The following is a 16,131-nucleotide window of genomic DNA, read 5'->3' on the forward strand; positions in this document are numbered from 1 at the left end:
CCCCCTTTAGGTGCCACATTCAATGCCCTGCTGGGCAGGGAAGGGACGCCTCAACTCTTGCCCCCCGCCCCGAGCTTCACTCTGCTTTGCTTCTGAGCACCTTGAACATCTTCAACCCTTCCTCCCTGCTGCTTCCCTATGGGACACCCCCTTCCTGTGAGGCTGCTGTGTCCCTGGGGCCTTCCCCCTGCGTGCTGGGCCGGGTGAAGCCGTGCCCTGCTGCTGCAGCCTCCTCCTCCGAGGCCAACTTGGCTCCTTCCCGAGGCTGTTTGTGCAGCTCCTGGCTCCCAAGCTCTTGGCAGGCACCTCGGGAGCACGTGGTGCTTCTTGGCAGGCGTTGGGAAGCGTTGGGCAATCGCATCCTCCAGCAGCTCTCCTCCCTGCCTGTCTCACCTTGCTTTCCCAGCCTTCTCCTTCCCTGGCCCAGGTCTCCTGGATTCCTCCCTTAGGAATGGGAGCAAACACAGCTTTTCTGGTTGACTTCCCTGCCTGCATGGAGGTTTCCCTCCTGGAGCACATCCAAGGGTTTTAGGAGGGGGTTGGCTGAAAGCACAAGCTTCAGGAATGGTTCTCCAGCATCATTCCCTAATGCTCCTGTTGAGCGTTTGGGTGTCTCCATGCCCAAGGTCCTGCCTTGAAGAGCATCTTCTTCCTTTCTTTGCAGGAAGAAAGATGCTTGGGATCTGGGTTGGAAAAGAGCCACAAGGATCCTAAATCCTGACTCCACACCTAAAAGTTAAAGGCAGTATCTAAGGGTATTCCCCAAACTCTTCTTTGAGAGCTTGGGGCCATCACTTCATCCCTTGGCAGCTCGCTGACCACCTTCTCCATAAGGAACTCATTCCTAATGGACAATCTGAGCTTCCCTGGGGAGCTTTAGGCCGTTCCCTTGTGTCCTCTTAAAGGTCTTTTCCAACCTGGTTGAATCTGGGACCCCAGAGCCCCTTTGATTCCTTCTCCCACCTCTCCATAGCCAGGCTGGGGGAGCCGGTGACGTTGTGGTGCTGGGATGGAGCCGAGCCCAGCCTGAGCCTGGAGGACACCAGGAGGGGAAGGTGCTTCCACAGGGCTGGAATGGGATGTTTGTGATGGAGTTGTAGAGGGATTTGAGCCTAGTTTCTTCCTCAGTGCTTCGACTCGAGAGCAAAGACCCCAGCGTGGCTCCGGTTCCATCCTGACCTTTGCTTCCACATGAAGGCATCAAGATGCTTTGTGGCCGTGGCCTTTTGTTCTCTTCCTCCTCCTTCCCATCCCATGGTGCCTGCTTTAAGCACAGCCAAAGGTCACTTAGCAAACCTCTGGGGGTCCCCGGTGCCAGCAAAGCCAACCTCAAAGCCAGGTCAGGTCCCTTAAGGGCCGCATCCTGTTGAGCTGGAGGTCAACGTGCTCCTTTCTGCTGTGCTCCTGACCTACTTCGTGCTGCCTTTGATGCCTCTCCTGAGCTCCAGCTTAGGGGGAAGCTCATGTTGGGCCCCTCCTTCCCTTTCCACAGGGAGAAGGTGGGATTTTTGCCCTGGATATTGCCATTTCTGTGGTTTTTAGCCTCAATTGCAGCTCCCTTTTCACTGCTTGGCCCCAGGAGACAACGTCTCAACCAGGTCTGGGCCCAGGGAGGAGCATCCCTAAGGGCAGCACGTGAAGGCAGACGGGCACAATAACCTCATTTCAGCATAGGAATCGTCCCTTTCCCAATGCGAGGAGCTGGTTTGGAAGTGCTGGACAAGGGGATGGTGTTGAGATGGGTGCAGCACCCCCATGGGGCTCAAACCAGCCAAATCCCAAGCTGGATCCCGATGGAGAAAGGAGCATCTTGTGTTCCCAGCTCCTACTACAGCGACTCCTTGTGACTTCCTCCTCCTCCTGGTGGTGGATTTGGCTCTGGCTTCTTTAAGCCAAGGAGAGGTTTTAAGGGCAGGGAAAGAGGAACTTGAGGCCCCGTGGTTAAAGTGATTCCATAGCTCCAAAGTCTGACAGAGACCTGGCAACCCTGCCTGCACTGGCAAGGAACTGGCTCTGGATGCTGCAGCCTGGCCAGCAGAGACAGATGCTTCCACCCGTATCCCGCATGGAGCCAGCAGGCAGCATTCCCGCCTGGCCCGGCCTTCCCAGAGCCTGCTCTGTGGATCTTCCTCTGGAAGATTTGGCTCCAGTTTAGGAATGAGTTGCTCCGCAGCTCAGAAGCACCACAGAGCCCTGGAATTCCGGGATAACGGAGCCTTTCCCACTGCAAAGAGCTTTCCTCTCCCTCTTTTCTATGGAGAGTGAAGGCTCCTGGATCTCTGCGTTACCCCGCAAGGGTCACCTCAGCACCCAAAAGGATGGGACCCTCAGTGTTGTCACTGAGCCCCTGGGTACCACTGTGGGCTTTGGAGCTCCCTAAAGAGGTCAGGCTTTGGGCCAGTTGGGCAATCATGGAATGAGCCAGGTTGGGAAAGACCCTCAGCATCCAGCTGGTCCTCAGCACATTTCCCTTCTCCGCGCTCCGGCAGCGCTTCCCTTTTCCATCCTTGTTGCTCTTGGCTGCGTCTCCCTTCTCCATTCGGGAATACTGGGAATTCTGTCATTCCCATGTCTCTTCCCAAACCCCCCCCGGAGGAGTCCTCAGATGGATTCTTTGGGGTTACATCGCTGCTGTCATCTCTTAGGTGCGTGGTATCCCTGTATCCCTCCTCTGCACAGGATTCCTTCTTTTTGGCATGCTTCGGATACAAACCCAGAGCTGGGAGGCTGGGAACGGCCTCAGGTGGCCTTTTCCTTCTCCCTCTGTATCCGGATGGTGCTGGACGGGTTCATCCCATCCCTTGGGAACGGGAATGGACAACCCCCCCCCCCCGCCGCCTTCCTTTCCCTTCGCCGCCTGCACTCGGCGCTCGCCCTCTCGCCCTGGCGGCCGCTCCGCTCGGCGCTCGGCCCTCCGCCCTGGCGGCCGCCCCGCATGTGCCGGAGCCAAGATGGCGGCCTCCACCTCCTCGCAGCCCAAAGTGACAAAAGCGGCGGCGCCGCCGCGACCCCGGGACCGGGACCGGGGCGGGGACGGCGAACCCGAGCCCGAGGCGGCGCCCGAGCCGGGTGAGCCCCCATCCCCTGCGCCCGCCCCGCCCCGCCCAGCCCCGGGCCCACCCGCGGGCCCCCCCCCCCCCCCCCCAGCCCGCCCCCCCCACATCCACACCACCCCCTTCCCCTACCAAGACCCCTTCCCCGCCGCCGCCGTTTCTCCGCCGCTCGGGCCGAGCCAGGCGGAGGAGGAGCGGGGCAGGCCCCGCCGTAGGCCGCTGTCCGCGGGCCGCCGCCCCTCCTTTGTCCGGACCCCGGCCCTCGCTTTGTCCCATCCCCTCCGCGGGTGCTCGCTGCGGGCCGGGCCTGGGTCCTGTCACCGCTGGGCGGGAGACGATCGGGATATGGGGGGAGGGGGGGGGGGCAAAACCGGCACCGGGGGGAGCAGGGGTCTGGGGTGGAGGGGGGGGGGCTGCTCCCCATCTGCCCCCCGGCGCGGCGGGGATGAGAGCGGTTTTCATCCACTGCCGCCAGTGGTGTCCCCATTGGGGGCTGCCAGCGTCGGTGTCGCCGGCCCATAGAGCTGCTGGCATGCCTGACCCCTTCCCCATAGAGCTGCTGGCATCCCTGACCCCTTCCCATAGAGCTGCTGCCATCCCTGACCCCTTCCCATAGAGCTGCTGCCATCCCTGTCCCTTCCCCATAGATCTGCAGCCATCCTTGTCCCCTTCCCATAGAGCTGCTGGCATCCCTGACCCCTTCCCCATAGAGCTGCTGCCATCCCTGTCCCTTCCCCATAGAGCTGCTGCCATGCCTGTCCCCTTCCCATAGAGCTGCCGGCATCCCTGACCCCTTCCCATAGAGCTGCTGCCATCCCTGTCCCCTTCCCATAGAGCTGCCGGCATCCTTGTCCCCTTCCCATAGAGCTGCCGCCATCCCTGTCCCCTTCCCGTAGAGCTGCTGCCATCCCTGTCCCTTCCCATAGAGCTGCTGCCATCCCTGTCCCCTTCCCATAGAGCTGCCGGCATCCTTGTCCCCTTCCCATAGAGCTGCTGCCATCCCTGTCTCCTTCCCATAGAGCTGCTGCCATCCCTGTCCCTTTCTCATAGAGCTGCCGCCATCCCTGACCCCTATCCATAGAGCTGCTGCCATCCCTGTCCCCTACCCATAGAGCTGCTGCCATCCCTGTCCCCTACCCATAGAGCTGCTGCCATCCCTGTCCCCTTCCCATAGAGCTGCTGCCATCCCTGACCCCTACCCATAGAGCTGCTGCCATCCCTGTCCCTTCCCCATAGAGCTGCTGCCATCCCTGTCCCTTCCCATAGAGCTGCTGCCATCCCTGACCCCTTCCCATAGAGCTGCCGCCATCCCTGTCTCCTTCCCATAGAGCTGCTGCCATCCCTGTCCCCTACCCATAGAGCTGCCGCCATCCCTGTCCCCTTCCCATAGAGCTGCTGCCATCCCTATCCCTTTCCCATAGGGAGCTGCCACCATCCCTGTCCCCTACCCATAGAGCTGCCGCCATCCCTGTCCCCTTCCCATAGAGCTGCTGCCATCCCTGTCCCCTTCCCACAGAGCTGCTGCCATCCCTGTTCCTTCCCATAGAGCTGCTGCCATCCCTGTCCCTTCCCATAGGGCTGCTGCCATCCCTGTCCCTTCCCATAGAGCTGCTGCCATCCCTGTCCCTTCCCCGTAGAGCTGCTGCCATCCCTGTCCCCTTCCCTTAGAGCTGCTGCCATCCCTGTCCCTTTCCCATAGAGCTGCCACCATCCCTGTCCCCTTCCCATAGAGCTGCCACCATCCCTGTCCCTATCCTATAGGGAGCTGCCACCATCCCTGTCCCCATCCCATACGGAGCTGCTGCCATCCCTGTCCCCATCCCATAGGGAGCTGCTGCCATCCCTGTCCCTTTCCCATAGGGATCTGCCACCATCCCTGTCCCATTTCCCATAGAGCTGCCACTATCCCTGTCCCTTTAGGGAGCTGCCCCCATCCCTGTCCCCTTCTCATGGAGCTGCCACCATCCCTGTCCCCATCCCATAGGGAGCTGCCACCATCCCTGTCCCCATCCCATAGGGAGCTGCCACCATCCCTGTCCCCTTCTCATGTAGCTGCCACAATCCCTGTCCCTTTCCCATAGGGAGCTGCCACCATCCCTGTCCCCATCCAATAGGGAGCTGCCACCATCCCTGTCCCCGTCCCATAGAGCTGCCACCATCCCTGTCCCAATCCCGTACGGAGCTGCCACCATCCCTGTCCCTTTCTCATAGGGAGATGCCACTATCCTTGTACCTTTCCCACAGGGATCTGCCACCATCCCTGTCCCTTTCCCATAGGGAGCTTCCACCATCACTGTCTGCCACCGTTGGTGTACCCTTCCCATAGAGCTGCCACCATCCCTGTCCCCTTCCTATAGGGATCTGCCACCATCCCTGTCCCCTTCCCACAGGGAGCTGCCCCCATTGGTGTCTCCATAGGGGGCTGCCACCGTTGGTGCCCCCTTCCCATAGAGCTGCCACCATTCCTGTCGCTTTCCCATAGGGATCTGCCACCATCCCTGTCCCTTTCCCACAGGGAGCTGCCCCCATTGGTGTCTCCATAGGGGGCTGCCACCATTGGTATCCCCTTCCCATAGGGATCTGCCACCATCCCAGTCTCCTTCCCTTGGAGCTGCCACCCTCCCTGCCTCCCTCTCTCCCTCCCTCGACAGATGCCACCTTTGTGTCCTTGTCCCCCCTTGGTGATGCCACCTTCATGTGTCCCATGTCACCGTGTCCCCCCTCTGCAAGGACATGGCCACCACTGTCCCCCCTTCCCACTGTCCCCAAGCACCCCAAATCCCTTAGGCAGGTCAGTGGCACCCCAGTGGTGTTACCTGCTCTTCCCAGACTCTGGGACAGCTGAAACCTTCATGCACCAAAGCCAGCTCCTCACTTCCATGTCCCTTGGGACCATTCCCACCCTTAGGATGTGACAATGTCCTTCTCTCCACAGTCCTGGCTCCAGAAGAGGAAGAACTGGTGGCCATGGAGGTGGCTTCCCCCCCTCTCCCAAAAAAAAGCCTTCCCAGTGGGCAGCTGGATCCACCCCCTTCCAGGATAGGGACCAAAGTGTCTCCTGAGCCACCCGGGAGCAAAGGAGAGCCTCAGGACCCCAAAAGTGAGTATTTTGACCTGAAAAGTGAGTATTTTGCCCCAATTCCTTGTCCTCAATCCATTCTTCCCATCCCAGTTAACACCATTCCCTAAAATGATCTCTTGGGGATCCCTCTTTGGTGAGCTGTGGAGCCTGTCTGCAGGTCACTAATAGTGGGCAAAGCTTCCAAAGCCACCTGGAAAACAGGGAATCCAGCCTCTGGCCACCTCAGAGCAGTGATCCTGCTACTCCCACGCCTCCATTCGCTCTTCCCTGTGTTATTCCTGCCCGTGGAGGGATGCACGGAGCTGTTTAATGTCCAATATGAGGATTGGAGTGGGAAAAAACCCTTGAAAGGGGATAAACCAGCACAGCCAGCTCCTGTTCCTTGTGCTTCCCACCACGTTTCCCCCCTGATCTCCTCCTTTCTCCCTCTTTTCTTTGCTCTTTCCACCTCAGAACCAGCTTCATGCTCAAAACCAGGCTTGGGATGGGAAAACCCCTTTGAGAGGGAATAAACCAGCACAGCCAGCTCCTGTTCCTTGTGCTTCCCACCATGTTTCCCCCCTGATTTCCTCCTTTCTCCCTCTTTTCCTTGCACTTCCCAGCTCAGAACCAGCTTCATGCCCAAAACCAGGCTTGGTATGGGAAAGCTCCCTTGAAAGGGGATAAACCAGCACAGCCAGCTCCTGTTCCTTGTGCTTCCCACCACGTTTCCCCCCTGATTCCCTCCTTTCTCCCTCTTTTCCTTGCACTTCCCAGCTCAGAACCAGCTTCATGCCCAAAACCAGGCTTGGGATGGGAAAACCCCTTTGAGGGGGGATAAACCAGCACAGCCAGCTCCTGTTCCTTGTGCTTCCCACCACGTTTCCCCCCTGATTTCCTCCTTTCTCCCTCTCTTCCTTGCTCTTTCCACCTCAGAACCAACTTCATGCTCAAAACCAGGCTTGGGATGGGAAAACCCCTTTGAGGGGGAATAAACCAGCACAGCCGGATCCTGTTCCTTGTGCCTCCCACCACGTTTACCCCCTGATTTCCTCCTTTCTCTCTCTTTTCCTTGCTCTTTCCACCTCAGAACCAACTTCATGCTCAAAACCAGGCTTGGGATGGGAAAACCCCTTTGAGAGGGAATAAACCAGCACAGACAGCTCCTGTTCCTTGTGCTTCCCACCACGTTTCTCCCCTGATTTCCTCCTTTCTCCCTCTTTTCCTTGCACTTCCCAGCTCAGAACCAGCTTCATGCCCAAAACCAGGCTTGGTATGGGAAAGCTCCCTTGAAAGGGGATAAACCAGCACAGCCAGCTCCTGTTCCTTGTGCTTCCCACCACGTTTCCCCCCTGATTCCCTCCTTTCTCCCTCTTTTCCTTGCACTTCCCAGCTCAGAACCAGCTTCATGCCCAAAACCAGGCTTGGGATGGGAAAACCCCTTTGAGGGGGGATAAACCAGCACAGCCAGCTCCTGTTCCTTGTGCTTCCCACCACGTTTCCCCCCTGATTTCCTCCTTTCTCCCTCTCTTCCTTGCTCTTTCCACCTCAGAACCAACTTCATGCTCAAAACCAGGCTTGGGATGGGAAAACCCCTTTGAGGGGGAATAAACCAGCACAGCCGGATCCTGTTCCTTGTGCCTCCCACCACGTTTCCCCCCTGATTTCCTCCTTTCTCCCTCTCTTCCTTGCTCTTTCCACCTCAGAACCAACTTCATGCCCAAAACCAGGTTTGGGGTGGGAAAACCCCTTTGAGAGGGGATAAACCAGCACAGCCAGCTCCTGTTCCTTGTGCTTCCCACCACGTTTCCCCCTCGATTTCCTCCTTTCTCCCTCTTTTCCTTGCACTTCCCAGCTCAGAACCAACTTCATGCTCAAAACCAGGCTTGGGATGGGAAAACCCCTTTGAGAGGGGATAAACCAGCACAGCCAGCTCCTGTTCCTTGTGCCTCCCACCACGTTTCCCCCCTGATTTCCTCCTTTCTCCCTCTTTTCCTTGCTCTTTCCACCTCAGAACCAACTTCATGCCCAAAACCAGGCTTGGTATGGGAAAGCTCCCTTGAAAGGGGATAAACCAGCACAGCCAGCTCCTGTTCCTTGTGCTTCCCACCACGTTTACCCCCTGATTTCCTCCTTTCTCCCTCTTTTCCTTGCTCTTTCCACCTCAGAACCAACTTCATGCCCAAAACCAGGCTTGGGGATGGGAAAACCCCTTTGAGGGGGAATAAACCAGCACGGCCAGCTCCTGTTCCTTGTGCTTCCCACCACATTTCCCCCTCGATTTCCTCCTTTCTCCCTCTTTTCCTTGCACTTCCCATCTCAGAACCAACTTCATGCCCAAAACCAGGCTTGGTATGGGAAAGCTCCCTTGAAAGGGGATAAACCAGCACAGCCAGCTCCTGTTCCTTGTGCTTCCCACCACGTTTCCCCCCTGATTTCCTCCTTTCTCCCTCTTTCCCCTCCTGTCTGCAGCCCAGAACCTCACCACGTGCGAGGTGTGCGGCGCCTGCTTCGAGACCCGCAAAGGCCTCTCCAGCCACGCGCGCTCCCACCTCCGGCAGCTCGGCGTTGCCGAGTCGGAGAGCAGCGGGGCTCCCATCGACCTGCTCTATGAACTGATGAAGCAGAAGAGCAAACCCGACGGCAGCCCCATCGCTCCTCCCTTGGGCAAGAAACCCCCCAAAGAGGCCAGCACCGCGTCCCCTCGCCCCACGCTCCTGGCGCTCGGCAAAGGCGGCGAGCGCCCCACGGATGGGCCTGTGAACAAAGCCATCAAATCCCCTCCTGGCTTCTCCAAAAGCCTTTCCCAACCGGGATCACCCATCCTTAAGAAGGTGCCGGCAGCTCTTTCGGGGTCCCCGTCCCCAAAGAACCCTGAGGAGAAGAGCTCCAAGCTGTCGCTGAGCCCTCTGCAGAGCTCCCCCAGTGCCCAGTGGCCGCAGGCGGATGAGGAAGGACCCCTGAATCTGAGTGAGTTTGGGTTTGGTTGCTCCCTGTTTCCCGTGGGGATGGGGGTAGGGAAAAGCATGATTTCTCCCATCCTTGCTCCTGCCAAAGCCAGAGGAGCCAGAGGTTGGGAATACCCAATGCCAGTTGATGAGGGCAGCTTGGTTGTGGCTCTCAGAGGGCCCAGCTCCTCACATCCCTCCCCTGCTTCAGTTCCCTTGGCTTGTCCAGGCTGTGGTTTGGCTGGGGTGGAAAACCCTCCTTTCCATAGGGTCCTCCTTTCCATAGGTCCCTCTTTTCCATAGGTTCCTCCTCTCCATAGATGCCTCCTCTTAATTAGTCTCCCCTCTCCATCCATCCCTCCTCTCCGTAGTTCCCTCATTTCCATAGGTCCCTTCCCAGCATCGCTTCAGCAGCTCCCAGAATCCCACCTCAGGTTAGGAATTACAGCCCCAGAGAGCTCTTCCCACCATTGGGAATGGATATGCCTGTGCCTGTCTCCCCCCCATGTGCAGTTATCCTGCTGGAGCCTCCCTTTCCATGCAGATTGGAACTGCTGGTGTGGCTCTGCCCCACTTCCAGGCAGGAATCTGCCTTAACTCTGCATCCCAACAGTGATGATGGTCATGTTTATCCTCTGGGATATGGTAGTGGCATTGAGGGTCTCAGCTACATGGGTTGGGAACACTTCCAGCCTGGTCTAATGCCTGAGCACCATCTGGGGAAGGAATTGTTCCTCAGTTCCATCTAAACTTCCCCTGGAGCAGCTTGAGGCTGTTTCCTCTTGTCCCATCCCTTGGGAGCAGAGCCCAGCCCCGTCCTGTCTCCATCCTCCTGTAGGGAGCAATCAGGTCCCCAGTGCCCAACACAGGGGGGACAATCCCTGCCCTGGTGCTGCTCCAGGCCAGGATGCTGCTGGAATTCTTGGCTCCAAGCTCAAGCCCAGCTCCATCAATCCACACCCCCAGCACCTTTTCCAGGAGCAGTTTCCAGCTGCTCTTCCCCAAGCCTCTGGAGCATTGCATGGGATTGGTGTGGGCTTAGGGCTGAGATCCCTCTGGAGCCCCTCCATCAGATCACTGGGATGCCCCCCATCCCCTCAAAGACCTTGTTGAGCCTCACCCCATAACCTTTGCCTCCCGGGGGATGTGTCCGTCCGTTGCCTCCGTGACGCCTCTGTTCCTTGCTCCCCCGTCTCCGCAGCCTCGGGAGCGGAGCCGGTGCGGGATATCCGCTGCGAGTTCTGCGGGGAGTACTTTGAGAACCGCAAGGGTTTGTCCAGCCACGCTCGCTCCCACCTGAGGCAGATGGGGGTGACCGAGTGGTACGTCAACGGCTCCCCCATTGACACCCTACGGGAGATCCTCAAGCGGAGAACCCAACCCCGGAGCAGCGCTTCCAATCCCGGCGTTCCAGGCCAGAAAGCCATGGCCAAGAGCCTGCTGAGCACCATGGGATCCTTGGATGCACGTGGCCCCGGAGAGCTTCACATCCCAACCCTCCCCAAGAAGGTCCAGCAAGCCGGCAGCCCCATGGGGCAGTCTCCTACCTCGTCCCCACCTCCCACCGCCCGGAAGATGTTTCCAGGCCTTTCTCCTCCCTCCTTGCAGAAGAAACTCAAACAAGATCACCTGAGGGTGGAAATCAAGCGGGAGATGATGTCGGGAGGACTGCATGGAGAACCTCATCCATCCGACCAAGCCTGGTCCCCGCGGGAGGACATGTCTCCTTTGAACCTCTGTAAGTCCATAGTTACCACCTTCCCTGTTCCATCCATGGGGCCAAGTGGGGTCGAAGGCCATAGTTGTCTCCTTGTCCTGACTTTGGAGCTGAGTGGAATCAAAATCCATAGTTGTCCCCTTGTCCCATCTGTGGAGCTGAGTGGGATCAAGGTCCATAGTTATCCCCTTGTTCCATCTGTGGAGTTCAGTGTGATCAAAATCCATAGTTGTCCCCTTTGTTCCATCCATGGGCCTGAGTGGGATCAAAATCCGTAGTTGTCCCCTTGTTCCATCCGTGGGGCTGAATGGGATCAGAGTCCATAGTTGTCCTCTTGTTCCATTTGTGGGGCCGAGTGGGATCAAGGTCCATAGTTATCCCCTTGTTCCATCTGTGGAGTTGAGTGGGATCAGAGTCCATAGTTGTCCCCTTGTCCCATCTGTGGGGCCAAGTGGGATCAGAGTCCATAGTTATCCCCTTGTCCCATCTTTGGAGCTGAGTGGGATCAAGGTCCATAGTTATCCCCTTGTTCCATCTGTGGAGTTGAGTGGGATCAAAATCCATAGTTGTCCCCTTGTTCCATCTGTGGGGCTAAGTGGGATCAAGGTCCATAGTTGTCCTCTTGTTCCATCTGTGGGGCCAAGTGGGATCAAGGTCCATAGTTATCCCCTTGTTCCATCTGTGGAGTGGGATCAAGGTCCATAGTTGTCCCCTTGTCCCATCTGTGGGGCCAAGTGGGATCAGAGTCCATAGTTGTCCCCTTGTCCCATCTTTGGAGCTGAGTGGGATCAAGGTCCATAGTTATCCCCATGTCCCATCTGTGGAGCTGAGTGGGATCAAGGTCCATAGTTATCTCCTTGTTCCATCTGTGGAGTTGAGTGGGATCAAAATCATAGTTGTCCTCTTGTTCCATCTGTGGGGCTAAGTAGGATCAGAGTCCATAGTTGTCCCCTTGTCCCATCTGTGGAGCTAAGTGTGATCAAGGTCCATAGTTATCCCCTTGTTCCATCTGTGGGGCCGAGTGGGATCAAACTCCATAGTTGTCCCCTTGTTCCATCCATGGGGCTGAGTGGGATCATGCTCCCTCATGGAACCCCATGTTCTGCCTTACTCTGAGAGGACTGATGGCTCCCGATGGTGCTCTGGTGCACCCCACAGCATCTCCCATGGGTTGAGGTGTTGAGGAACTGGGAAGGAGCGGAAAGGGGGGGCGATTCCACGTTGGTTCTTCTCCCCCTTTGATCCCCCGTGCGTCCCGCAGCTTCCCGAGCGGAGCCGGTGCGGGATATCCGCTGCGAGTTCTGCGGGGAGTACTTTGAGAACCGCAAGGGTTTGTCCAGCCACGCTCGCTCCCACCTGAGGCAGATGGGGGTGACCGAGTGGTCGGTCAACGGCTCCCCCATCGACACCCTACGGGAGATCCTCAAGAAGAAAACCAAGCCGTGCGTCATCAAGAAGGAACCTCACCCTTCCTCCATCGAACCTCCCAAAGGCATCGGAGAGGAAGGGCTGGAGCCGAAACCCACCGGGAAAATCCTGCAGGGAATGACCCTGGCTCCTTTAGGTGGCAGGCCGGGGAAACCGGGTCCCGGGAGCTCCAGCCTGAGCCGGGAGCTGTCGCTGTCACCTCTGGCCAGCAAAGGCCAAGGTGGGTTCCTGACGCCGCTGGCGGCCAAGCGACCGCTGCAGGAGGAGCGTTTGGGTCCTCACGGCGACGTCAAGCACAAGAGCTTCATCCAGACCGAGCTGCCCTTCAAGGCCAAGGCCGTGCACGACAAACCCACGCACACGTGTGAGTGTGGGCTGAGGGGAAGGGCAACGGGAATGGCCCTCGGGATGGGGGGGGGGGGGGAGTGGGCACTGGGAATAGGGGCAGAGCGGGTTGGGTTGATCCAAGTTTGCCTCCTTCATGGGGGCACCAGGCCCATGGGAAAGGGTGGGAAAGGGGAATTTCAGACCCACAGGCGGGAACAGGTTCCGTGCTGCATCCCAGCTGCGTCCCACTCAACCCCCTCTGTGTCCTGGGCTGCATCCCCACAGCGTGAGCAGCAGGGGATGGGATCCTGCTCCTCTGCTCTGGTGAGATCCCACTGGGATGCTGCATCCAGCTCTTGTGTCCTCAATACGAGGACATGGAGCTGCTGGAGCAGGGCCAGAGGAGGATGAGCAGGGGCTGGAGCAGCTCCCGTATGGAAGAGCACTGGGGATGGAGAAGCTGTGTAGAGACCTCAGAGCAGCTTCCAATGACCAAGGGGCCCTCCAAGAATGTGGAGAGGGACCTTCATGAGGGACAGGACAAGGGGTGATGGGTTCAAACTGCACTCAGCTTGGAGATCAGGGAGTGAGGGTGGTGGGACACTGCGACGGGATGCCTGGAGAAGGTTGGGATGCTCTAGCGGATGGCAGCGGGTTGAAGCTGCCTGCTGGGCACCTTCCCCCCCCCCCCCAAAATCCCATCCCATTCCATGCTTCCCTGTTTCCCTGCCCGCAGCCGGCGAAGCCTGCTGTGAGCTCTGCGGCCTCTACTTCGAGAACCGCAAGGCGCTGGCGAGCCACGCGCGGGCCCACCTGCGGCAGTTCGGCGTCACCGAGTGGTGCGTGAACGGCTCGCCCATCGAGACCCTCAGCGAGTGGATCCGGCACCGGCCTCAGAAAGCCGGCGCCTACCGGAGTTACATCCAAGGGGGCCGCCCCTTCACCAAGAAGTTCCGGAACTCCTCGCATTCCCGGGATCACCACCACCACCATCACCACCACCACCACGACGGCGGCGCGCGGCGGGTGCCGCTCAGCCTGCAGGCCGGCGGCGTGGCGTTCCTGAGCAAGGGATTGACGGCGGAGCTGGCTCCCGGCGAGGCCGGCAAGATCCTGGATGGCGGAAGCGGTGCCGAGCGGCCCATGATCACGTCCCCGCTCTCCTTGGTGAAGCTGGAGGAGCACCAGCGCTCCAACATCAACAGTGAGTCGGGAGGAGCCGGGAAGAGCCCAGCCTCGTCCCTCTGCCCATTCCCAGCAGTGCCAGGGGCTTCTTTTGCTGGGACTTTTCCTCTTCCTCCTCCTTCTCTTTTCCTTCTCTTCCTCCTCCTCCTTTTCTTCCTTTTCCTCCTCCTCTTTCTATTCCTTCTCCTCCTCTTCTTTTCCTCCTCCTCCTTTCTCTTCCTGTTCCTCTTCATCTTCGCCTTGCTCTTCACCTTCCCTTTCCTTCTCTTCCTTCTCCTCTTTTCCTCTTCCTTCTCCTCTTTTCCTTTTCCTTCTCCTCTTTTCCTCTTCCTCCTCCTCTTTTCCTCTTTCTCCTCCTCTTTCTATTCCTTCTCCTCCTTTTCCTCCTCCTCCTTTCTCTTCCTATTCCTCCTCTTCATCTTCTCCTTCCCTTTCCTTCTCTTCCTCCTCCTCTTTTCCTCTTCCTCCTCCTCTTTTCCTCTTCGTCTTCCTCTTTTCCTCCTCTTCTTTCTATTCCTTCTCCTCCTTTTCCTCCTCCTCCTTTCCCTTCCTATTCCTCCTCTTCTTCTTCCTCTTCTCCTTCGCCTTGCTCTTCACCTTCCCTTTCCTTCTCTTCCTTCTGTTCCTCTTCCTTCTCCTCTTTTCCTCCTCCTCTTTCTGTTCCTTCTCCTCCTCTTCTTTTCCTCCTCCTCCTTTCTCTTCCTATTCCTCCTCTTCTTCCTCTTCTCCTTGCTCTTCACCTTCCCTTTCCTTCTCTTCCTTCTGTTCCTCTTCCTTCTCCTCTTTTCCTCCTCCTCTTTCTATTCCTTCTCCTCCTCTTCTTTTCCTCCTTCTCCTTTCTCTTCCTATTCCTCCTCTTCATCTTCTCCTTCCCCTTGCTCCTCACCTTCCCTTTCCTTCTCTTCCTTCTGTTCCTCTTCCTTTCCTCCTCCTTTTCCTCTTCCTCCTCCTGCTTCTCTTCCTCCTCCTTTTCCTCCTCCTCTCTTCCTCCTTTTCCTACTCTTCCTCTTTCTCTTCCTATTCCTCCTCTTCTTCCTCTTCCCCTTCCTCCCCTTCCCCTTCCTCTTGCTCTTCCCCTTCCTGCTCTTCCTTCTCCTGTTCCTCCTTTTCCTCCTCCTCTTGCTCCTGTTCCTCCTCTTCCTCTTCCCAGTTCCCTGTGATGAGCAGGGGCTTCTCCCCGCAACCAGAACTGACCCGAGTGGCCATACCGCTGGTGCCGTGCTGGTTTGAATGCCCCCCCCCCGCCCCATCCCACTCTAACCCCCTCATTCCCACCCTTTTCCCTCTTGGCAGAGTTCGAGCGGAGGCAGGCACGGCCCCTGGATGCTCCAATCCACCGGGAAGAGGAAGGAGCAGAATTCCAGCAGAAGATGGAGGAGACACGGCAGCCGCCGCCGCGGGTGAGGCCGGTGCCATCGCTGGTCCCTCGCCCGCCCCAAACCTCCCTGGTCAAGTTCGTGGGGAACATCTACACCCTCAAATGCCGGTAGGTGCATCCCAAATCCATATCCATAGGGATAACCTCTTGTCCCAGCTCTGGGCAGCATGGATCTCCCTTTGTTAGGGAGCCCGCCTCGTGCCGCCCGGAACCATTCCCAAACCCACACCGTGTTTCCATAGGTTCTGCGAGGTGGAATTCCAAGGTCCCCTCTCCATCCAGGAGGAATGGGTCCGGCATCTCCAGCGGCACATCCTGGAAATGAATTTCTCCAAAGCGGATCCTTTACGGGGAGAAGCCCCCCCCCAACCCGAGCCTCCCGCTATGGCTGAGGCTCAGTAACCGCAGCCCAAATCCCGGCTCCCACCGGGAAGCGGCACCGGGAAGCGACCGCGGATGTGGCTGGAGCATCCTCACCCCTCTTCCCGCATCCACAATTCCCTGTTTTATCAAATGGTTGGGAAAAGGCGGGGGAGGGAGCGATCGCTGCCTTTTGCACCCCCTCCAGAGCTGCCCCATATCCAATGGGATGAGCTGGAGTGGGGGGGGTGGGGGGGTGAGGGGGGCCACACACACAATCCCAGCTGCAAGCACTACATGGATCCAGGCAACCCTCAGTGATCCCACGGGAGACAACCGGGATCCGGATCGGGAGCGACTCAGTCCGGGGAGGGGATGGGGATGGGGGGGCTTTTCCCCCCTTTCTTCATTCCCAAAATCCATTGGTTTTGTTGTTTTAAACCCAAAGAACAAACGGTGTCGCCTCCAGCGGGATGGAGCCGGAGCCGGGGGGGGGTGGGGTGGGGGGGGTGGGAATGTCGGGAGCAGCCACGTTCCTGGAAAACGCTGTGGATTTTGTATATGACCCTTTAGAGTTAATGTATATTCGATTATTTTTGGGATTCCTGGTTTTTTCCATAGGCAAAAAGAGGAGTTTTAGTCTCACGTAGATGTCGGAATCCCGCCATTCCGGG

General features: G+C 58.1%; 1 protein-coding gene across 5 annotated transcripts in view; it reads left to right on the forward strand.

Annotated features, from left to right (window-relative positions):
• WIZ (WIZ zinc finger) overlaps positions 1–15,654 on the forward strand; it is a 44,134-nt gene extending 28,480 nt beyond the window's left edge. For 3 of the 5 annotated variants that reach the window (XM_062640550.1, XM_062640551.1, XM_062640554.1), the window contains exons 6-12: positions 5,989–6,153; positions 8,587–9,084; positions 10,264–10,800; positions 12,041–12,571; positions 13,271–13,738; positions 15,013–15,205; positions 15,340–15,654. In XM_062640550.1, coding sequence (XP_062496534.1) covers positions 5,989–6,153; positions 8,587–9,084; positions 10,264–10,800; positions 12,041–12,571; positions 13,271–13,738; positions 15,013–15,205; positions 15,340–15,499 — 2,552 coding nt within the window. In that variant the 3' untranslated portion in view covers positions 15,500–15,654. Of the gene's footprint in view, positions 1–2,910; positions 3,070–5,988; positions 6,154–8,586; positions 9,085–10,263; positions 10,801–12,040; positions 12,572–13,270; positions 13,739–15,012; positions 15,206–15,339 lie in introns of those variants that run through there. The other 2 variants (XM_062640553.1, XM_062640555.1) reach the window with 2 other exon arrangements.
• Positions 15,655–16,131: the final 477 nt, after the last annotated feature.

Source organism: Pezoporus occidentalis, unplaced genomic scaffold, assembly GCF_034315485.1.
Source record: "Pezoporus occidentalis ecotype Australia unplaced genomic scaffold, CSIRO_AGI_Poc_V1 ctg655, whole genome shotgun sequence".
NCBI classification, from domain to species: Eukaryota; Metazoa; Chordata; class Aves; order Psittaciformes; family Psittacidae; genus Pezoporus; species Pezoporus occidentalis.